The 24027-nt window shown below is 35.0% G+C and overlaps 2 protein-coding genes across 9 annotated transcripts; one reads left to right on the top strand and one right to left on the bottom strand.

Moving 5' to 3' along the window:
* Positions 1–5368: 5368 nt before the first annotated feature.
* LOC114299631 (beta-glucosidase 11) lies at positions 5369–11280 on the top strand. Of its 7 annotated transcripts, none has more exons than XM_082904258.1 (13): positions 5369–5738; positions 5904–5963; positions 6867–6922; positions 7188–7263; positions 7371–7442; positions 7635–7722; positions 8074–8329; positions 8955–9070; positions 9215–9435; positions 9976–10004; positions 10097–10184; positions 10395–10485; positions 10858–11280. In XM_082904258.1, the coding sequence occupies exons 4-13, from the start codon at positions 7203–7205 to the stop codon at positions 11105–11107; spliced, it is 1272 nt and encodes a 423-aa protein (XP_082760384.1). In that variant the 5' UTR covers positions 5369–5738; positions 5904–5963; positions 6867–6922; positions 7188–7202; the 3' UTR covers positions 11108–11280. The 7 variants fall into 7 exon arrangements, 5 of the variants coding, with proteins under 5 accessions (XP_082760384.1, XP_082760381.1, XP_082760380.1 ...); XR_014350114.1 differs by having other exon boundaries at positions 5371–5738; positions 5900–5963; positions 10097–10284; XM_082904255.1 differs by having other exon boundaries at positions 5371–5738; positions 5900–5963.
* Positions 11281–12732: 1452 nt separating this feature from the next.
* On the bottom strand, positions 12733–22213 carry RFI2 (RING/U-box superfamily protein). 2 transcript variants are annotated; one of them, XM_028244405.2, is made up of 6 exons: positions 21694–22213; positions 15869–16041; positions 15125–15183; positions 14262–14287; positions 13800–14178; positions 12733–13357 (listed from the first exon to the last, which is right to left on the bottom strand). In XM_028244405.2, exons 1-6 carry the CDS (start codon positions 21851–21853, stop codon positions 12964–12966), a joined length of 1191 nt encoding a protein of 396 aa, XP_028100206.2. In that variant the 5' UTR covers positions 21854–22213; the 3' UTR covers positions 12733–12963. The 2 variants fall into 2 exon arrangements, with proteins under 2 accessions (XP_028100206.2, XP_082760386.1); XM_082904260.1 differs by lacking the exon at positions 15869–16041 and having other exon boundaries at positions 21694–22135.
* Positions 22214–24027: the final 1814 nt, after the last annotated feature.

The raw sequence follows: 24027 nt of genomic DNA, 5'->3' as shown, positions 1-24027 counted from the left end.
AGTCTCTTAACCATCTACCATCTGTTTTCACTTCCACGGTTTCTCCCTCAGTTCTTTGAAGTCCGGGCATTAGGAAAAGGCTACCTTAGAGGCACCAACCAGGCCATCCTTTATGATTTCATTCTTCTCTGGTTTGGTTTCCATACTCTTGAGAGTGAATGCCACCAGTGAATGCCCACAAGAAAGAAAATGTCAAAAAAAAAAAAAAAAAAAAGGGACTCATTGATTGAGGGGGAGCCTCCGCCTTTACTCAACAAATACCCCGTGATTCCTAGTGGTTTGACTTTTCTCTGTATTGTTGAGTTACTCTTGATGGAAGTCCAGCCATCCGATCACTACTAGGATTAACTCTAGCTCAGTGACCTCTCATGGATTGCACACACACACTTCTTTTGTGAGCTCTCATGTTGGATTTTGAGTTGTACATTCTCATGTAGCTTATGATCATTGATTATATTTTATCTGCTTTGCTCATGATTTCCAGTGTCATTTTTTTAAAAAAATTGCAAGTTTACGGAATTCATGAATTGCGGATTATTTCATCTTCGTCGTCAATTTTGGCTAAATGTGATCATCTACTTTTGTCCCAGGTTTCTTCTAGATATTGAGTTTCTTGTTTTATTTAAAAAAAAAAAAAATTATTTTTTTTTCCCGCTCAAGTGGATATTTCCACGCTCGAGCGTGTTTTTGCGCCTTGCAGTAGTTTGCTCTTTGCTTTACAGTTCTGAGAGAGTTTTTTTTGCGCTCGAGCGTCCTTATTAGAGCTCGAGCGGGTGTCAGCTTGCCTTGATTCACGCTCGAGCGTTCATACCTACGCTCGAGCGGACCTATTTTGTATAAAACTCCCTCCCTCGACTCTTCAGGTCATTTTTTCCCCTCTTCTTCAGTTTCTCAGACCTAGGGTTTGGCTCGTGGGCTCTGTGTGCTCGTTTTCACCTACCTTCTTCCTATTCCTTGCCGATTTACACTTTGGTAAGTGTTTCCCTTTCTTCTTGTCTGTTTGTTTTCTGTAATTTCGGCACATTTAGGGGTTGTATTTCGGGTTTTTGGGTTTTTTGTGTTTCATTTTTTTTCCCTTTCTCTCCCACTCTTTCACTAAGTCGTTTTGTCTTCCTCATATTGCATTTCTTGTTTGTTTGTATGGAGTCTGTGTTGTCCATTCAACCTAGGGTTCTGTGTTCCACATGCTTGAGGTATTTGTGTTTGTGCTACAAATTTGAGCAACTGTTTTGACCACATGATGGAGTAGTGTTGCCATAGGAGTTCTCTTGGTTTTTATATCAGTGATTAGCTTCACTAGGTCATTGATATTCTACCATTGCCATTATGCACATTTTTGCATTCTGCATTTCATTGATATTTGTCCTCCATGTTTATGAAAAGATATCATTGATATTTGTCCTCTATGTTTATGAAATGATATCATTGATATTTGTCCTTCATGTTTATGCATTATGCGTTTCATGTTACTAATGTTCTCTGTATTGTGCCTGGTTTGCTTTTCGGGTTTGGTTTCTTTTTGGCTTTGTTGGGTTTTCGGGTTTTAGTCCTCTCTCATCTCCTCATGTCGGCCCCTAAATGCCGCAAGGCGACAGTGTCTCGTCCATCCTTTAATTCTGAGAGGTTTCAGACTGCTAAGCAAGACAAGTTGTTCCATAAATCTTTTGAGGCCCGCACTGTTCACCTAGAACGGAATGTCCAGTCTAACACTTTCGAGTCCATCCCTATCCGTCCATTGTTTGATCCTTTAGGTGGTGACTTGGTGTTGTCTTTTTCTGGGCGTCAAAATCTCGATTGGATCCGAGAATTTTACTGCAGTATTGAGAAAGTCAGTGATTTTGAGCCTTCTTTCACTACTTGGGTTCGGTCCAAATCCATTTCTGTCACACCTGCTCTCATTCGCCATCTTCTTAATATTGATCAAGTGTACCCTCAACACTATCATTTTCCTGTTCCAGGCCGTCCTACCTATGATTTCAATACTGTGACTGAGGTGTTATGTGGTTCTTCCCGTCCTTGGCCTACGGGCGCTTTGATTAAACAGTTTGAACTTCTTCCGGAGTTTAGACTGCTTAATCTGATTGTTTGTGCAAACATCCTTGTGACCACTCACTCCACCGAAATTAATCAAGACCAAGGTTTTGTTTTGTTTTGTATCGCCCGTCACTTGTCTATTGATCTAGCTACCCTGATTATTAGGAAAATGATAGGTGTTTTTGGGAATAAACAGTTAGGACTTCCTTATGGTTGTTTGATCAACCGTCTTTTGTCTGACCTTGGGGTTCGAGTGTTAGAGGATGATGAGTTTGCCTTTCCCTCCCGACCATTCACAAAGAAAACTGTTTCTCAGAGTCGGGCTCATGTTAAGGGGAGTCTTCTCGGGCTGATACTTCTGCAGGTACCACTGCTGGCCTAGTTGAGGAGGCTGAGTTTGACGCTGCAGCAGCCGGGGGTGAGGAGGATGCTATTCCCCCTGTTCCACCTCGAGCTTTCATGATCAGCTTCAGCATTTTGAGGAGGCTATGACCTGGCGATTGGACCTTCTGGATGCCTGCTTTGATGCGTTTGATGGTCGCCTTGGTTAGTTGGAGCAGACTGCCGTCCACACTACTTCTCATCTGGCCCACATCATTTCCTTACTTCAGCTTCAGCAACCACCCCCTCCTCCTGGTGCATGATTCATTGCTTCTTTGCTTCCCGGTCAAAAAGGGGGAGATTTGGTGATACAGTGGTGATCTTGGTGGATCTTGGTGGTATACATCTTGGTGGTATACATTCTTTTTGTGATGATCTTTGTGGTATACATTTTTTTTTGATCTTTTGTTTCTATGGATATTTTGTTCATGTTTGGATATGTTGGATACCTTGTTGATATTCGGATAGGTTGGTTATTGTAGTTGGTGGATACTGTATCATGGTTCTCTTTTTATGTATGTTTTGGTATATTCTTATACAGTTCCACAAGTTTTGTTTTTCTGGTATGTTGCTAGTTATTTCACAGGTGAATGTTGAATGAAGTTGGATGGATGGATTGATTGATCACAGGGCAAGATTGTTTGATAATAGAGTTGTTTAGAGTTTTTTTTTTTCTTGTTTATTAATCTTGTCTAGTGCGTGTGTTTAAGGACATTTGTTTAGAAAGGTTTTGTCCGGGAATTGACAAAGGGGGAGATTGTTAGGTCTCTTGATTGTCAAATCTGGGTACAAAACTTTGGGTTGAACAAGTTGTAATTTTCCTGTGTTTTTGTTCTTCCCGCTCGAGTGGGACCATTGGCGCTCGAGCGGATATTGTAGTCTCTCAGTATTTTGACAGGTCTGTAAAAATACTAGAAGGCATGATTTCGCGCTCGAGCGGGTCATCAAGCGCTCGAGCGGAACTCTGTTTTGTCGCTCGCAGATTTTGCTGAAGACGCTCGAGCGGGATGTTGGCCGCTCGAGCGGAGATCGCGGACTCAAGATTCCTATTTATATCTGTTTAGGTTGTTTTTAGGACTACTTTTTCCTAGATCTTATTCAAGAGTCCTAGGGTTTTGTTTGAAGTTTTGTTCTGAGGTTTTTTGTAAGTTTTCCTTGATGTTTTGAGAAGAGTTCTTCAATCATGATCTAAGATACATACATCAAGGAGTTGGTTACTTTAAATTCAAGAGAGAGATCTCTTCGGTGGATTCCGAAGATTCAAGCGTAGAGTATTAAAAGGAGTTTGATTCTGTACGTAGTCATTCATTCGACAAGTGAAGTTGTGGATTCAACTTCAGGATTGATCAGTTCCGAGACGAAGGCGTGGAGAAAGAGTTACAGAAGATTCGAAGGCAAATTGACTGAGTGGGGTAATTTGTGTGTTATCTTTGTAATCTTTCTTACTTCAGTAGTGGATTGATTAGTGGCGTTTCTTCCGTGGTTTTTTATTACAATTGAAGGTTCTTCAATTGTGGTTTTTTCCACGTAAAAATCGTTTGTGTCGATTTATTGTTTATTCCGAAAAACAAACAATCTAAATCACTTTCGTAAGTGCTTGTTGGTTTAGATTGTGTGTTTTGGATACTTGGGATTTGAAATATTTTAATCTTGATTTAATCACGAATCACTTAGGATTTTCATTCTAACTTCATGTCAACAAATTTAGACCTGTGTCCACAATAACTTAGGGTTTTATTCATATATAATTTTACTTCTTCCTCTGTAAACTTTTTTGTCTCTTATTTAGTTGAGTTGATAAATTAATTTTTTTCAAAAAACTAAACCCTATTCAAAGTCCACAATAAAAATTGTATATGTCATCTTATTCTTTGATGTTAGGATGAATATTTTTAATTGAAAATATTGTGTATCCAAAAATTACTTCACATGACGTAATGTTATGATCATATTGATTTTATCATTTACAGAGTAGTGAAATAAATTACGGCAATACACAAAATTTTTCTTTTTAGTACATACTAAACTAACAAGTTCATTGAAATAGTTGATAAGTAGGGCATATATAATATGACAAGGTAAGGGACGTATATAGTATAAGTAATAGAATAATAATGTGTTAACCTTAAAAGTTTTTTCATGACTACTAGAGTTGACCCAATTAGAGATATCTTTAATAATTGGGTGGCTCTATTAACTTGTCCAAAGGCATAAAAACACAGTATGGACCAGTATGGACCATCAAGGCACACAATCAAATATGTAACATAAAGGGATGTAGTCACATGGGATTGTCTTTACATGATGTGATTTGTAAGACTTTAGTATGCAAAAACAAACAACAAAATTACATATACAAAATGGACTATAAAATTAATCACAGCCACATAATATATAAGTAAAATAGTTTGAGTGAAATTATATATTTTATGATGGGCTTATCATTTAACATGTATAACTGTAATTGTTTTACGTAATGAGTTTTGTGTTTGTAAACTTGTTAATGGACAAAAGAATTGGACATTTCTTTAGTACAAATATTGATTGAACTATTTAGATTGATAATTTTTTAGTATTACATTGTCTATTTTTATGATTAATTCTAGTCATTTTTTAGGCTTATATTTATAAATAATTTATAAAAAAAATTAGGTCAATTTAATAATGGGAGAATTTTAACACAAGGGGATAGATAAAAAAAAATTACAAAATAATGTGAGGTGTAAGTAGTTTTGTGATGGGATGCAAGTGACTCATGTTTGTATAAATTTTTTTTTTTCTCCTATTCTTTAATAATTGTATGCATCTAATTTATTGTTAAAAAATGAACGACAAGTATAATTTTAATAGTATACTTAAAAAAAAGACATTTTGCATTGAACAATTCGAAGGGAAGTCCATCCTAGACAAAATTATCCTTATAAATAGTTAAGTAAGCAGATATCAAGCAGCCCCATTATGTTTGATAAGAAAGGGGACAAATTTTAAATTCCAAACTGGGGGGACCCAAAGTGTAGTGGGGGGCTTTATGTAGAGGATGAGGTTGCGCTGATAGTGATTGTGTTTTGGCTTCATTTAAATCAATGAATGTGTGAACAACTTGCCATATCATTAAAGTATTTTCTAGATATGGATAGATAGGTAGAAATAACACAGGAGAGGAGAGGATAGATAAAGATATGGCAAAGAAGAACCTGTGTTTTGTTGGGTCATTTGTTGTTGTTGTGGTGCTTAACCTAGTCTTTTGCGCAGAAACATTGAGCAGACATGAGTTTCCATTCCCTCCTGACTTTGTTTTCGGTTCAGGAACCACTGCTTATCAGGTTTGATTTATTATTCATTATTATGCTCTTTTTTTTTTTTTGGGGGGGGGGGGGGGGGCCTCAAAATGCAGAACATGGATTTGGATTATATAATGAAAGAAGATTCTGATTAATGTTGTTATTTTTTACAATTATGTGCATGTGTGTTGTGTGTATAAAAGTCAGAGGGAGCTGCATTCCAAGACGGAAGGACTGCTAGCATTTGGGACACTTTTGCTCATGCTGGTCTTTTTCTTGTCCTCTTTATTTCATTTTTAAGAGTAAATTTTGTTTTATTTTTCTCTTTGAATTCTTTCTATCCATATTCGGAGCTGCCTTTAAAGCATCTCCAATTGTGTTCTATCTTCGATTCCTTTAAGCTGTCTTTTGGCTTAGAGATTTGGGAATAAATTTGAAAAGAGAAAAAAAAAAAACAGAAGATAAAATATGAATAAAATATATTTACATTTCATATAGTTTGACACATTTTTTCTTTTTATTTTCTTTTTCAAATCTCTTCCTAAATCCTCTAACCAAACACAGACTTTGGCATTGGCTTTTTGGCTTAAAAAAGCACAAAAGACAAAATAAGCTCTCCAAAATTTTAAAGCTCTCCAAAAAGTAAAATGATTCTAGCTAAATAAGTTAATAAGACAAAATATGCTAAATAAGTTAATAAGACAGAAGAATAATTGGCTATGTTTATATTTGGTTTAAAAATTTTAAAGCTCTCCAAAATGATTTCAAAACTGACTTATTTGACAAACTGAATTCAAAAGAATTTTAATAAATTTAATTTAAACTGTTTGGTTCATTTAACTTGAAAGAATAATTGGCTATGTTTATATTTGGTTTAAAAATTTTAAAGCTCTCCAAAATGATTTCAAAACTGACTTATTTGACAAACTGAATTCAAAAGAATTTTAATAAATTTAATTTAAACTGTTTGGTTCATTTAACTTGAATGAATAATTGGCTATGTTTATATTTGGTTTAAAAATTTTAAAGCTCTCCAAAATGATTTCAAAACTGACTTATTTGACAAACTGAATTCAAAAGAATTTTAATAAATTTAATTTAAACTGTTTGGTTCATTTATCATCCTGACCAAAAACTGATTGATATATGTTTCCAACTCAAAACTTTAAGGGAAAGCGCAAGGAGCCACTGGGGACGTAGCATGTGATGGATACCACAAATACAAGGTGTTTTTCCTTCTTTTTTTTTCTATGCTTTTTCCCTTCAAGAATGATATATATTTACTTGTTTATTTTACTTCTTTATGTCGTCGACTTATATGGTATTATATAATTTGTTTGCTCTTAATAATTATTTTCAAACAAGAAAATTAATGAGGTATACAAAATGGTGGTTTAACATGAATGCTGATTTTTAACATGAATAACATCACAAACTTATTGGTAGCTGGAGTATGGTCCATGTGTGATTTGGAGCATGAATCTCTTGCAGGAAGATGTCCAACTCATGGTGGAAACAGGGTTGGAGGCTTATAGGTTCTCCATATCTTGGTCAAGACTTATCCCTAGTAAGATCACCTAACTGTCTGTCTCTCACGTAATTAACTTGATTATTGCACAAAAAGCAAAGTCTGGTTCTTCTCGCTCACATGCTTGTGCTCACTCTCTTTTACAGATGGAAGAGGACCTGTCAACCCAAAGGGTTTAGAATACTACAACAATCTCATCAATGAACTTGTCAAACATGGTTACACACAAATTTGAATTTTCCATTATAAACATTGCATTACTTTTTGTTAGCATTTGAGAAAATATCAAACCAGTTTGTTTTTCTTGTAAAAGCAAGAAGAGGTACTTCCAAAATGCTAACCAAATGACACTTGGCTTCTCTTTCTTTTTCTCTCTCTGCCATAGATATAATTTTATCTTTATCAAGCAGGAATCCAACCACATGCTACATTAACGCACGTTGACCTACCTCAGGTTCTTCAAGATGAATATGGAGGATGGCTTAGTCGGAAAATGGTGTATGGTTCTCAACTTCCATTAGCCCTTGCCTCATTCAGTTATCGCCAGGGATGGACCAGGGGGGCTGCAGGGGGAAACCGCCCCCCCAAAAGTTTTGAAAACCCCCTACTATAGTAGTATTATTTGCTCCCTAATTTTTTTTTTAAAGGAAAATTTAATACTGCCTTTGAGATTTTCTTTTGAGAAATTTTAGTAGTATTCTAGGCCTATATGTCCAAGTTTTTTTTTTATTGCACATACATTCACCCCTGAAGTTAGAATAATGTGCTTTTCTTTGGTTCTTGCGTGCTCTCATTGAAGTAGAAATTGTAAGATGTAATTGTAATAAAATTACCAATTTGTGGATGCAGGAGAGACTTCACAGCATATGCTGAGGTGTGCTTTAGAGAATTTGGAGATAGGGTTTTGTATTGGACAACAGTGAATGAGGCCAATATATTTGTAGTCGGTGGTTATGATATAGGAATAATACCCCCTCAGCGGTGCTCTTCCCCATTTGGAATGAAATGCGCTGTGGGCAACTCCTCAACGGAGCCATACATTGCTGCTCATCATATCTTGTTGGCACACTCATTAGCTGCAAGATTGTACAAGAAAAAGTACCAGGTATATCTTACATGAGTTTTTTTGCAAGGATATTAAGGAATCTACTATTCGTTAAATTGTCTTTGTGTTTGCCATATAAATTGGAGAAGGAATCACTGTTATCCCCTTGGTGGGACTTAGCCCAGGCCCACCTCCATAATTTGAACTATTCTCTATTCATCTTAAATGGTTTGAATCATGGAGGTAGGTCTTAGGGTAAGCCCCACCAATGGGCACAATGCACAACATCGACCCCTTTTCTATACAAGTATTGCTTCAACATTATAAACTTGTACCCCTACCTCTTGATCTTTTCTCCCCTTTTCCTAGTCAGCCTTTCTCGAGGCCTTTATCAATCTCATTCCAACCATTACCCTAATTCTTTCTCTTTAGGGATAACAATCATTTCAACAGTTCTGCTTTTTTTCCTCCTTGTGAACTTTGACAACTTGCCAACCTTATCCAAACCTATATTTGGGGGGGAAATTTGAAAATTTATCTATATTGATTCCACACTAATCATCTTGAGACCTCTCTTTTTTTCTTTTATTTTTTATTTTTTATTTTTATAATAGTTAATTATGACAATCATGAAAGAAACATCACATAAAGTGTTCATGACTTTGGGGAAAATGTGATGAAACAGGGCAAGCAACAAGGATTCATAGGGATAAATGTATATGCTTATTGGCCTCTTCCTTACACAAATACAACAGAAGATGTGATTGCAGCCCAAAGAACCAAAGATTTTCTTATTGGTTGGTGAGTCACACAATTCACTAACCTAAATAGGTTAAATGACGTCTATACATCTTGGTATTATTATTTTAACAAACTATGGGTTGTTTGGTTGTGTTTTCATTTTTTCTTGTTTTCGAAAAGTAAAAAAACTAATTTCTATTGCAGGTTTATGGGTCCCTTGGTATTCGGGGATTACCCTGACATAATGAAGAAGAATGTAGGCACAAGACTTCCTGCATTTACAAAAATTGAATCAGAACAAGTGAAGGGTTCATTTGATTTCATAGGAGTGAATCATTACACCACAATTTACACCAAGGACAAATCTAGTAGCTTGAAAATGGATACCAGGGACTTCAATGCAGACATGGCTGTGGAGTTGATATGTACGTGTTACTCTCACTACATTACTGACTAAACTCTAAAAAAGTTACTTGTAAGATGAATTTACTTTCAGCTTCCCCTTCACTCAACTTGATTGAATTTACTGATGTACTCTGCACAATCTCATGTTTGAATTTACTCACGTCTGTTTCCGAGACAACGTTTTCTGCATAAGATATTTTTTTATAAAATGCATTTCACAGAAAATAATTTTCTTTGGTTGCAATCCTGACAATGATGTGCTAGATGTTGTGATCTCTCTCTCTCTCTCTCTCTTTTTTTTTGGCTCATGAAAAACATCCTTATTTTTTTTTCTCCCTCAAATGCCTGAAATACATTAAAACATTTTTTTTGGAAAAATATTTTCAGTAGAAAACATTATTAACACATTTACCAACTTGCATAGTTTGATTTATGTCTTCTAATTTGATGAGCTAACCATGATGGTACTGTATCAAGTTAATCAATTTTCCAGCCCTTATAACTGTCAATTGATTGATGGATCTAATATATATGGGTCACTGATTTTTGGGTGGTTGTAGATGAGGAAGGTGATACATCGTCAGGTGAGGTGAGGGCTTAAAAACAAATCTTATGAAGTTGGTTTTACTATTGAGGCCTATTCATTTTACTAATAAGTTTTTCTTTTTTCTATGGACTCAGCTGGCTCTTGTACCCTCGGGTCTGCTTGCACTTTTGGAGTACTTCAAGCAAAATTATGGAAACCCTCCTATTTACATCCATGAAAATGGTCTCTCTTTCTCTCTCTCTCTCTCTCTCTCTCTCTCCAATATGTCACAAGTGACATTGTCCTCAACAGATTTAGGATCAAATATTTGTGCGGGTCTTGGGTAATGTCACTTGTAGCGTTGAATAATTTTTCGCTTTTAACTCATTTTTTTCTTTCTACTATGTCACTATCTAATTGTTGAAAATTTATGACTTGGTTTAATTTGGATAGGTCAACGGACATGGAAGAATGCAACATTGAGTGATCCAGGAAGAGTGAAATATATACAAAGTTTCATTGGGAGTTTGCTTGATGCTATGAGGTATGTTTAGTTTTACACCAAGCTGTAACACCACAGGGACATGCGAAAAAGTTGCACACAGGAAAAAATTCACAAACAAAATGAACAGAAAATGAAGTGTATGATCATGATTTAAATCTGAAACAGGCTGGCCACATTCAAATGAATCTGGGTAACATGTTTCAATGGGACTCTGATTCGTTCTAACTTTGTGGTCTGATAGAATTTGGAGCACACATTGAAATTTTTTGAGTATGTTTCTGTGATTTTTTCTGTGCATGTAGCAATATTGTTAAACATCACACGAAAAACTGTTATTCTTTAATAATCTTGGCCTTTCCTAGATCTGATATAGTTATTTTTTTGGTTCTTTTCAATTTGACATTGTGGAAGGAATGGATCAAATGCAAGAGGGTATTTCTATTGGTCATTCATGGATTTATTCGAGTTATTAGACGGCTATGAATCTTGCTATGGCCTCTACTATGTAGATTTGAATGACAAGGATTTGAAAAGATACCCTAAACTCTCTGCACATTGGTACTCCAATTTTTTGAAGGGACAGAGCATGAATCTGAATGGTGCCACTGAAGTTCAGAAAATGATAGATTCCACTCTTTCTCAATCTCATTCTTCTCAGTAGCTTTGCTATGCAAAACTGAATGCCAGTTTGTTTACTCAAATGAATGTTGCTACTGTTTTGTAATTGGCATGACCAAGTATCATATATCTGTCGATTATTGTGAGAAACACAAAATTTGTCATAATTTTCATTTATTTGTCGAGAGAAGATTTACTTTCTGATGGATTTTTCAATATTGAGTTTCCTTTTAATCTCTTTATCAAGTAAGTTATTCTTTGTTACACATACACAATTAATGATAGCGAGTATCCTTTTACAAAGAAAATCATGATATTTTAATAGTGTAAATATTATATTTTAGTACGTTATATTGTTAGAATATTATATTTTGACAAACTTGTTCCAGTAGTGTATGTCATTTTTTTAACACAATCACCATATGACTCAGTGATTGTATATATTTATTATATACTCTCATAACATATGTGTCTTTAGTTACATGGTTTTCTTCTTTGGTTATGACTAATTTTTTTTTTTAAATTTTAATTATGACATTAGTTTGAAATAATTATAATTTTTTTATTTTTTTTATTATGACTCATAAAGTATATAGTTATGTCATTTTTTTCTGTGGTTATAAGGTGCATATAATACACACCTTTTGAGAGGTTGTGTACCATAGTCTTTCCCATCTATCTAATTATGTGTATTTACATGTTTTTAAATATCAAAATTTTTAAAAGCAATATTTATTATTTTCACCCTTTGAGGGTATATATATATATACCATAATCTTTTCCATCTAATTATTCTTCTCTAAAAAAACTTCAATTTCTTAATTTACTTCAAAATTACATCAGCTAAAATAAATAAAATACACAATTTACTATAGTATAATTTTGTAGCACACCTTGTAACATTGTACAGTGCCAAACTCACCAACTTAGCATTAACAACAAAAGGTAAAAATTGTTTTAGTAGATGAAAGAAAACATAGAGACCTGCAATTCTTAAAACAAAATAACCCTATTACTAATAAAACATGAAATAATAAGGGTTTATTTGAGATTTGAATTGACTTTTTAACTTTTTAATTTTTTTTAATTATTTTAACCTGAGACTAAATAGTCTTATTTATAATGAATTTTTTGATTTTTTTTTGACTTTTATAAGAATAAAAAAAAATAATTATAATTTAAATATAACATTTTATCTTATTAATTTTTTAACCTATTTTATCTTTTATCTTTTTGTGACTATTTTAACTACATAATCAATTCCCAAATGAATGCTAAGACGAGAGAGAAAAAAGATACCAAAAATAGTGAGTGTATGCCAAAACAACCATCATCAAGAGCTACCATGAAGCCTGGCAGTTAATTTTGTACATATTGTTTCTTTGATTTATACCTATTATATATCTCTTTGCTTTTTCTCTATATAAAAGCAGAAAACAAAAAATCAAAAACTCCTGGTTGAAGTAATAATAAATAATAAAAAAACACTTTCAAAAACAACAAAAAATGGCAAAATCAGAAGTTTAAACAATAACTCAATGTGAGTTTTGATCATGAGCCCTTCCAAATTGAAGTCATCCAAATCCGAAATAGGTGTTTTGGCCCAAATCTAACCCCTTTGAAAGGTTGCCATATCCTGCATTAAGCTCCCAAGAATGTAGGAAAGTCTATCTCAACCACACTGATCACCCATTTCAAGTTTTCCCAAAACAGTTTTTACAGTTTCTCGGGCAATATATATGACAAGGTGGGTCTTGTCAAAATTTACAGAAACCAAATATTGTTATATTTCTGTTCTCATACAAATTTCCTGGTTCCAGTTGTTTATATTCAGATAGCCGGGATAAATAGGCTTAATAGATTCCTGCAAATAGGCGAGCAAATGAGTCTCTTTCAAGATCAGTGCCTATTATGCCAAAAGCTTGCAGAACTGTTGCCAGAATCAGAGCCACTGGCAGGGTGATGAAATGAACCCCGACCAGAGTCCCTGTCAAATGAGTTAACGGGGAGATGAGATGAACGGTCTCTTTCCCATACGTGGATCCGATTCAGCAACGAATTTTCTGCTTCATGGAGGTTTTGGCCCGATGAGCCTGGAGGAGGGGGGAAGATAAAAAAGCCTCCAGTGTGATCAGATTGAGAGGTTGGTGGCACCAGTGGTGGCAAGCCCCTCGGGCCATTGAATCTCCTGACACCAGGAATGGCAGGTGAAGGTATGCCTGTGGGATTGCTCAGATGTTGCTGATGATGAATGGCATGAGAAGTTTGTATTCTTTCGTGAGGCCGATTGTTTCTGCCAGAATGAACAATTGATGAGAAGAATGAGACAGCACCTTTAACAACAAATCCATGAAAATGAACATGGGCATCCATATTTAGCATCAGAATCATCATAGAATGCTCCAAATATTAAGATGAACTTCATAGGAGTACAGTACTACATTCTACAATTCTTTGCAGACCAAACTACAAAGAAAAGGAGTGTAATTTGCAGCCTGTCATCACCCTTTGTTCTTTCATTTTTTTTTTTTTTTGTTCTTTTTTTATTTCAGAAGTGTGCTTCACAAAAACCAAAAATCTATTTGAGGGGTGAAAGAGATACTGCATTCAATAAAGTGTTGACTTCGCACCATCACTGAGATAAGAACCAATAATAGGTTCACAAGCCACGTTCAATGCAATGAAGAAATCAAAAATCCTATATGTTGCCTCAGCATTTAGCAAAAACAACTTACCCATGACCATAAGGAAATGGATGCGCAAATGACCCAGATCTTGTCATAGCATCATATTCACCCCTGGAAGATCTCAGAGTTGGAGGAGGAACTGAAGCCTGATCGGTGCTGTTACTATGAGCGCTGCTTGTGGAGAAAGGATGGGAATGATGACCCCAAGTCTGATATTGAACATCAATCACTGGAAAACCGTGGGCAGTAAAGATCTCATTGTGTCCAGATATGCCATTCCAGTGATGATTGAAGTTGGGATCTTCACTCTCATTTGTGTTTGAGGAAGCCGGTGGAAGAGGCCTGAAGTATGCAACATATGAATGAGCCACGGGTGATGCTGCTGTATGTTCAGCAAATAAAGCATGTTGTCTCTGTAAGTTATGATCTGCACCAAGAACATTTTTCGATTACATTGGGTTGCTTGGGGACCACTGAATTTTCAATCAAGAATCAAAACAAAATTCTTACATGTTGTTGATGGCGGTTCCACTTCCCTGAAATAATGTAAATGTTAGATAGCAATAATGATGAATTGTGGAAAAGACTATTATACTTGTTTGAGCAATGATTCGTGCTTTCAACAAGATTCCTCGAATAAGGGTCTGTGGTATTGTTTCATCGTTTTTGTTTGTATTTAGTTTTCATTCAGAAATGAAAACAATGTATAAGTTAGGATAAAATCTTTTCAAATTGTTTACCTTTTCTTGTGCACCTGAATTTTCAAAGAAAATCTAATAGAGTTTTAAAAAGTTTCCTGAAAATAGGATGTTTTCAGGAAATTTTCTTGAAAACATTTTTCGGTAAAGCCAACAAGAGTGGGATGTAACTCCAATGAAGCTGCAGGCAACATCTAGAGTTTCACAACCTCGCAGTGAGTAGGCAACCAAATTAAAGCAATGCTACTTATTTGGATGAGTTACAAAACTGAAAAATTGGGCTGAAATTCCTTCAGGATCACATGCTTGTTAACTGAAACATATTAAATGCAGAAGTACCAGTAATCATCATCAACATAAGCATTTCAATCAACCCATAGTGATTTTTCATACAAGTAGGCCAACCAAAATGCACTAGGCAAGAGACCTCCATAAGCATGAGCAAGCCCATTAACCCATTGGTTAGGGCCTTGAAAGGGTGCTCATCAGGTTAAGAGTTCAACTCCCAACACCTCCCTCCCTTTCTACCTTAGGTAGTAGACTTATATGATTAGATGTAATTTACAATCACTGCAACCTGAATGTGAAAGAAGCAAAAACTATAAAACAGATTGATGAAACTGTAGTGAAAAAAAAGAACTCCTGTGTAAGACAATATTCAGAAATTTGGCTTACTCAAAAGATGAGTGCACTCGTGCCAATCCACTGAACGGACACCAATGAACGCTAAGCGGCTGCAATAAAATATAAGAAACCGCAATTAATTTGCTTTTAGTTTTTCAAATGTGGTTGGAAACATAACTAGAGCTTGTCTCCATAGATGTATATTTTGTTCAAGGGGAAACTCACGACAGTCACTATACATTGTTCAGTTGTTTGTACAATTGGGTAATTGCATGACTCATTGGATTTAATTGGGTTTCTCTAGCTGCAAACCTCCTTTTATAAAGCTCTCTTAAAGGTTTTGAAACAACCAGACACATTTTGATCCAATAATAAAAATAAAAATAAGTATGCCCAGTTTAGTACTCAGTAATTGGCGCCTGGGAGGGGTAATAATAAAAATAATGATAATAATACAAACTTTAGAGGTGCGTGTGATATCTTTAAGGATGCAAGTTCAGTGTCTCAATATTGCTCCTGCTTCAATCATGGCAAACTTGTACCTATTCATATTTGGGCAAGGTCTAGTAAAAAGGTCTTCCTAGGTTTGGCTCAACCCAGTACGAGTTCTGTAACAAAATAAAATTCATAATATAAGTCTTTCATTTTATATACTAAAGTACGTATTTGCCTGGCCATCAGGGCTCAATATTCCATAATATAAAAGTTTGGCTTAAGCACATCCACCCTCCACCCAAACATAAAAAATGAAAACGAAAACGAAAAAGGAGAGGTAAAAACAGGCCTTGCACTCACCATTTCAGAATAACTTAACTCATAAGGATCCTCATCAGGAATCCATTCGTCCATGCTAAACTCAGGAAATGAACATGCAGAGCCACTTGCATATAACCATCGACCTCTCTCAACCTTACGACAATTTGGGCATTGCATTGCTCCTTTCATATTGAATGCTGAACCGATGCAATCTACATAGAATACAGAATATTGAAAATACAAATATGCTAGTATCATTAAAACAATACGGAAAAAATATATATATGCATAAATGATTTTCCCCATTCACATGGTACTACTAGTAAAACATGTAAAATCAATGTTTTAAAAAGCGCGCTTAGGCGCGCGCCTAAGCCCAAGGCGAGATGAAGCACAGCCTTGCGCCTCAAGCATGGCGAGGCGAGGCGACATGGGCGAGGCGCAGCTTAGGCGACGAAGCGCGCGCTTTATTATAAAGCCTGAGGCGTGCGCTTCATGCGCTTCAAATGTTTTTCACTTCAGCAGCCCCCATTTGTTTACTGTGTGGATACCCACATGGGATAACATCTCATTTACATCATAAAATGATACAAACGTGGGTCAACAGAGCAAAAACACAGGTTCTCTTCTCCTCTCTCTCTTCTTCTCTTCTCTCTTCTCTGGTTCTCTTCTCTTCTGTTTCGACTATTCTTCTCTTCTCTTCTGGTTCTGTTATACCCTGTTTTATTTATTTATTTTTTTTCCTGGTTCGATTCTTCTCTTCTCCTCTGGTTCGATTCTTCTCCTCTTCTTCCTTTCGTTGTCTTCTTCTCGCTTTTGTCTTGCTCTCTCTCTGTCGCCTTCCCTCTCGCGATCGCGATCTCTCTCTTTCTCTCCTGTCTTGTTCGCGATCGCGATCGCAATCTCTCTCTCGTCTTCTCTCTCGCGCTGACGATCTATCTCTCTCTCTTTCTTCTGTCTCTCCCTTATCTTCTATTCATATATATATATATATATAATATTATATAATATCTAATATATAATATATAATATACAATATACTTATAATATATAAAATATAATTGATTTATATATATATAATACCTATTATATAATATACAACATACTTATAATATATAAAATATAATTGATTTATATATATAATGTAATACAATACCTATTATATAATATCTAATATACTTATAGATAATATGTAAAATAAAATACATTAATTATTTAAAAATAAACAAATGTATATAAAATAAAAATATACTTATGCAAAATAAAAATAAACACATGTATATAAAATAAAATAAAATAAAAAATTAATTAAAACACATTATTTAAAAAATATAATAAATAAAAAAAATATATATATATTAAAAATTAATTTTTTTTTCTTTTTATTAAAAAAATTAATAATATACATATTAAATATTTGTTTATGTAGAAAATTGTGCTTTATTAATATTTTACTTAACTTCTATAACTTGCGCCTCGCCTCGCGCCTCAGGGCTTAGGCTCCAGGTGACCTTGGCGCCTCGATGCACCTAGGACTTTTTAAAACACTGTTTAAAATGCAGACTTAGGTGGCAATATTAAAGACTTTAGGTATGTAAATGCAAAGCGCAACCAAAACTTGAATGTGATAATGCATGGATGGCATCAATACTCTCCATCTAATGAAGTTCACTTGTTGAACTTAAGATCAGTAAGGACGTAAAGACTCGAGTATTACAAAGTAAAAGAAAGGGACAAAAAAAAAAAAAAGTCAGTCTCATTGACTGGGAGCCTTACCAGAACTGAAGGTTGGCCAGCCACATTAAAATTCCATTTTATAAGAAAACAAATTTCTCTAGCTCAACAAGGCTTGTTTGATGGGAATAATCTATCTGAAAACACCACTAGCCATTAGCTTCAGCGGTATCTCCTGCTACCAGCAAATAGGAAGGCACAAGGTTCAATTCATAATTGGAACATTGGTGTATATTTTACTTAAAAAATAATAATTATTGTAAAAATTGCCTGGTCAGAAGTAGGGATGACAATATGAATCCGGCCCGACGGGGACCCGGACCACCCCGTCCCGATAAATAGGATTTTTCCCGAAAATTATTCCCCATAGGGCCAGGGCCGGTATTGAAAAATACATCCCCGATAATTTTCGGGCCGGGAACCGGAATAGGCTCCTGAGCCCCGGCCTCGCTCCGAAATTTCCCCGCTAATACCTATGTTGGTGTTTAGTTGTATTATAATAAATATCTAGTGTAATAGTGCATCATTATATCGGTCTAACTCACTCACTCTCTCTCTCTCTCAACTCTCTCACTTTGTCGCGCTTCTCTCTCACTCTCTCTCTTAACTCTATCACTCTCTCGTTCTTCTCTCTCAACTCTCTCACTCTCACAGTCGCCGTGTCCCACCACCACCGTTGGCCCCGACACCCTCTCTCTCTCTCTCTTCCCCTCACGTCGGTTTCTTTCTCTCTCTCCACTTTGTCTCTCTATTCTTCATGGCCGCCGCTACCGCCACCACCACCACCGCAGAAGGTCTGTCTCTCTCTCACCACCACCGAACCCACCGCCACAGCCACCATCAATCTCGCCACAGCCACGGTCTCTCAGATCTGTTTTCTCTCTCTCTCTCTCTCTCTCTCTCTCTCTCTCTCGCTTTGATCTGATTGTTGGTACATCTGTTTTTTTTTTCAGATTTTTTTTTTAATTTAAATCTGTTAATGATGATGAAAACATATATTTTTTTTTTCAGATTAATTTTTTTTTTTTAATTTAAATCTGTTGATGACGATTGTTGGTTCTCAGATCTACTATGTTGATTTGTTGTTCTTGAACAAAATTAAAAAAAATTAAAAAAATCTCGGGGATTTTTTGAGGTCGGGGAAACCCGATCCCCGTTGGGGACGGGGATGGGGGGGTGATGAGTTTCCCCGCCGGGGATTGGGGACGGGGACGGAGATATTTGAACCTTCGGGGATCGGGGACGGGGAGTGTGGTCCCCGGACCCGCCCCGGCCCGTTGTCATTCCTTGTCAGAAGTGCCTATAGGTGGCTTAGGACTATAGAATGCAATTATTAAAGAGCTGTTGTCTAAACTTATTTGAAAGGACAGATTCTCTATTCTATGATCCGGTAAAAAGCTTATCATTTGAAGATACTAGGCTGTTTAGTTAGAGAGTGAATGGAGGATAAAAGATGCCCCTAATAATGTTCCTAATTACATCATGTATAAGCCTCTTTTGATTTTAGGAAAGACAATTGTAGTGATCACAGAATGATCTACATTTATAAGCTCTATTGACATTGAGTCTAAAGAGCTGGTGAGTCATAGAACACTGATGCTTATTAACAAGCTAGGAGGTCCAGCTTGTGTGAGGTTGACCAGGGCAAGGAATGAGCCTTCAAGAGCTCCTAATAAGCCTTGCTTTAGCTACTTGTGAATAACTTGAGACATTTTACACCCCTACTCCTTGTACGAGAAGCTCCATAGGATTTGTATGAACTATCTCTCATAATCAATATTCATTATATTTCTTGCAACCACATGCTTTGACAAATTAAAAAAAATCATGCCCAGCAGCAACTCAGTGAAATCAATGAAAACAAGCAGGTTCTAGAAAGTGAAGTGTTTGACAAAACATTGAACGAGCATAGCATTGAAAATCTGAGAAACTTTAGAGTAACAGGATTACGAGTACTAGCATCTCACTTGGATTTAATAAAAGTTTCTTATATTAGTGACTGTTTTGTTGCTTTCTTCTAATAATTTATGCCAAATCCAAGAGAGGTGTATTGTGTGTATGTGTGTAGACAGATAAAGTACTGAAGCTGACCCATGGACCTCCCTATCATTATTGCGATTAGTTTGTGATGCAGTTAGAAGTAAAGTAAAAGTTTCATACCAAGGAATGCGTAAGGGTTTACAAGTAATGCACTTTTCTATAAAGTGCGTTTAAGCTATTTTTGCATCATTTAAGGTAATCTAATTATTAGACAAAGTTGTACACACTACAGGTATTTACACCAGTTTGGATTAAGGAACATAATCTCCAAGTTGCAGATTATCTACAAAGAGCTCTTAATTTTGCAGCAAAGAATGGAGCCAACTTGAGTTCATAAAAAGAACTTTTCAGTTTCATAATTGGAAAATTTCTTTGCAAGACATGGTAGATTTATAGTCATTTACACAACCTACATAGCATGCGACTTGAGTATATATATTCCTTGAAATCCGCAAATTTATTACAGATTTCTTACAAGTCAAAATTCAGGGGTTGCATTTGGATTAGCAAATTTTTCTCACAAAATTTGTTCACTTAAAAAGGGACTGTTTTTGCATGAGTCAAATTCTCCTAAACAAAACGTAAGATTGTTCATAATCATTATCTTGGAGCTAGTCTTTGAAGAATTTACTTTCAGTCGCAAAGTTGCCGAGGCCTGCATTAGATGATTTTGATAGTGTTGCTAAGCTTGCCTTTCTTTGAGTTTGTCCCCCAAGAAAAGTTATGTGCAGAAAAGAGAGATTGAGTTGCTTCAATTGAATTTGAAAAGTCTGAATTTGAAAGTGGCACCCATAAATCGATGAGAGAGAGAAAGAGTTGCTTCAATTGACCCTTCAACCCTAAAGAAAGTTTGTCTCTTCAAATTATGATCTTTCTCATTAATGACATGGGACTGACGTAAGGCTTTCTGACAAATATCACTGGCCTAAAGAAATTTTCATACTTCTGTCAACATCTAACACTTGACAGGAGGAGTAATATAATCCTCTAGGCATCTTGGTTCTAACCAATCCTAAACTGATTAAATCTATCATCAATTCACCAACTATTAAAAGAAAATTTCTACACTACAACTACTTGCATAAACAAAGATTACTCATTGCTGCAACAAAACTCAATACAGTTGAGGTCTTGTCAACCCATGCAGCTCCCCAGTTACATGAATGCTATTGTCCAATCTAGTAGTTTAACTAATTAGCATCACATGACACCTTATCTTAGTCTAATGTGATCGGACGTTGATCTGGACACCCCAGTGCCAATCAAAAAATAAAAAATAAAAAAATTCCACAAACCATCATCCCACTATAAAAATAACAAAACCACTTTGCTCAATTTGACATCCCATCAACACAGTAAACCAAAGTCATTACGCCTTCTCCCTGCCACAACTTAAACTCCAGAAAGTCTAATTCGAAATGTTAGGAGAAAATTGCATAAGTCCTTTTTGTCAATCATGTCTAATCACTACTTCAAGCACAATGTTTTTGGCGCTAACCATTTGTAACCAACACATAAGATCAAACCATCTGACCTGGCTTCCACTTGTAACCAAAATGCAAAAGAAAGAGAATCCCTACTTCACTAAACCATCTAAGTTAATACAATTATATCCTCACCAAATGGATCAATCCTAGGTTTTTCCAAGTTGTGCTCAGCTCACCATCTAAATCTTAAACACCAATTACCTTTCTGAAAAAATTACCAATTGTCCAACCACATCGGGGATTTTTCATCAATCTCTTCCAAGTTTTCAAGCTTGTGTTTACATATCTAGAATTGATATTCAACTCCACAAAGATGTTCAAATCCACCCAGAGACCATGCAACTATTACTAAAACCTTAATCAGATATCAAACAGATGAATTTACACGGATACTCCCCCAAACAAGGCATCCGTTTTGTTTTTTTTTTTAACAAAAACACAATCACTTCGACATTAGGTCGTCTTCAATATAAGAAGAAAAGAAAAAGAAAAAAATCAGAGACACAACCAAACACAACTCAATTCAAAATTTCAGCTGAGAAACAATCAATTTCTCAAAAAAAACAACAATGAAGAAGAAATTTTAGGGAGGAGTTTAATCACCGAGATGGAACTCGTGGCCGCATTGAAGCTTGGCTCTGGACCTGTCCCCATTATCGGTGACCAAATCGAGGCAAATCGAGCAAGCAACGGAGGAGGGGAGATCGAAGGACGACGACGACTTGTTGTCGCCGTTGGGATCATTGTCTTCTGAACCTAACATGCCGCGTTTTCTTTTCTTTGAATCGAATGAGTCAAAACAAAATACAATCGAATATTCTGACCAAGCAGAGATGAAACATATAAATACAATCGAATATTCTGACCAAGCAGTAGTGAAAGATTTTCCGGGAATCGGAGAGAAAATTTGGTAGAGATAGGTGGGAACTCAGAAGGGGGGAGAAACTTCTCTCTCTCTCTTCTCTCCGCTCTGTTTTCTCTCTGTGTCTGTGTCTGAGTTATCTGTATCTTTTTCTCTCTCTATCCGACCTGTCAGGTTACGGTCACTTCGCCGATTAAAAAATGATCACATAATGAAAATTAGATGGACGGTCGGTGGGACTAATTTTTATATTTTCTGGTTAAGTTATCATTAAGGCGTAATTTGAAAAATTTAAAAGTTAAAAATTTATTTTTATTTCATTTTAAGTTATATTATTCCTTTATTTTTTTATTTTTTTAAAAGAATAAAAAAATAAATTTTAATCAATTTCTCAAATAATTCTAAAAAACTGTTGAGCTTTATAATTTTTTTTTAGTAAATAATATCCATAGCCTCCGTTTGGGAAGTGGACTTTTTTATTTTTTGGCTTTTTTTGACTATTTTAGCCTGGGCTAAAAAGCTTGATTTGGGAAGAATTTTTTGATTTTTTGACTTTTTTGACTTTTTTTGTGAGAGAAGAGTGTAATGATTATGGGTTGGATGTGATGTTTTGTTTTTTGTGACTAAAATAACCTATTTTGTCTTTTGTGACTAAAATAGTCAAAAAAGCCCCAAACTCTTCTTGCCAAACGAACCCATATGGTTTCGTTTGAGAAGCCATGGTTTGGGTTTTTTTTGGCTATTTTAGCCACAAAAAATAAAATAGACTATTTTAGCCATAACAAACAAAATATCACATCCAACCCATAATCATTATATTCTTCTCTCACAAAAAAATTTAAAAAAGTCAAAAGGCCAAAAAACCATTCCCAAACCAAACTTTTAAGCACAGGCTAAAATAGCCAAAAAAGCTAAAAAGTCAAAAAGCCAACCCACTTCTATATGTTGTCAAAAAAGGCCGTAGTCTAAAATGATTACATTTGTTAACATTTTAAATAAAAAAAAAATACATGTCTCATATTTTTAAGGATAAAATTATAAATTTTTTCGACTTAGTGATTTAATCTCAATTAATTTAGTGACTATTTTTCATAAAAAAAATACATATATAAGTGGTATGTGTTATGTTTTTAGAGATAAAATTATAAATTTTCTTAACTTTGTGGGTTAACCTCAACTAATTTAGTGATCATTTTCCGTAAAAAAATATTAAAGGTATTATCAATTAAACCAAAAAGATATAAAATCAAGTTATAAAAAAATGATATAAAATCTAAAATTAAATGTCAAAATTGAAACAATTAAAAGTCTAAGAAAGATCAAAATGACACTATGAATAAATGTAAAAACTATCGATGTAATTTGCCTTTTTATTATAATTTTATTTTCTATAGTATAAGATTTAATTATTTTTTATTAATTATTTGTTAATAATACAAATAAAATTATTATTATTATTTTCTTTAAATTGAAATATGTAATTTTTCATATTCATTCTTATGGCGAAAGCATTATTATTGTGATATTAGGGGTGAGCATGGTCCGGATTGGAATAAAACCAGAACCAATCCGTTATCTACGGATCCTGAAAAATTGGAACCAATCCAATCCGTTTAAATCATGGAACCAATCCGAACCAATCTATTTAAATACGGATTGGATCGGTTTAGGACCACGGATTTATATAATTAAATAACAAAAATATATATAACACTTTATTTTCATAAAAATATAAATATAGCACCATATTAGTTTCACAATAGCAATATGTCTTTTCATAATAACGACAAACTGTTCTAGAATTTAAACAACCATAAAGAAACTAGTTCCACCATAAGTATTTAGACCATTACAAATTAACACTAAACACTAGCAAACAAAAGTAATAAAAGAAGATACTATGCAAGTTTAGGTTTGGATTTAAATTTTATATGAAATAAGAGAAGATACTATGCAGGAGGGTGTATAATAAAAATATAGACTATTTGTATACGGTCCGGATCGGTTCCAATCCGGAACCGTGAGATTCAATCCGGAACCAATCCGTGAACTACGGATTTTTAATTTTTCAATCC

Source organism: Camellia sinensis, chromosome 14 (assembly GCF_055761805.1).
Source record: "Camellia sinensis isolate YWXY chromosome 14, ASM5576180v1, whole genome shotgun sequence".
Classification (NCBI taxonomy): Eukaryota; Viridiplantae; Streptophyta; class Magnoliopsida; order Ericales; family Theaceae; genus Camellia; species Camellia sinensis.
The sequence above is the reverse complement of the archived record's forward strand: the minus strand, read 5'-3'. Positions and strand labels throughout refer to the sequence as shown.

Coding starts and splice junctions, on each gene's coding strand:
- LOC114299631 (XM_082904254.1), top strand. CDS start 5,595: ATGGCAAAGAAGAACCTGTGTTTTGTTGGGTCATTTGTTGTTGTTGTG. Junction 7,443..7,634: donor CAATGAACTTGTCAAACATG/GTTACACACAAA, acceptor TTTATCAAGCAG/GAATCCAACCACATGCTACA. Junction 9,071..9,214: donor AAAGATTTTCTTATTGGTTG/GTGAGTCACACA, acceptor TTTCTATTGCAG/GTTTATGGGTCCCTTGGTAT.
- RFI2 (XM_028244405.2), bottom strand. CDS start 21,853: ATGTTAGGTTCAGAAGACAATGATCCCAACGGCGACAACAAGTCGTCG. Junction 16,042..21,693: donor CGGCCACGAGTTCCATCTCG/GTGATTAAACTC, acceptor TATTCTATGTAG/ATTGCATCGGTTCAGCATTC. Junction 15,184..15,868: donor AGTTAAGTTATTCTGAAATG/GTGAGTGCAAGG, acceptor ATTTTATTGCAG/CCGCTTAGCGTTCATTGGTG.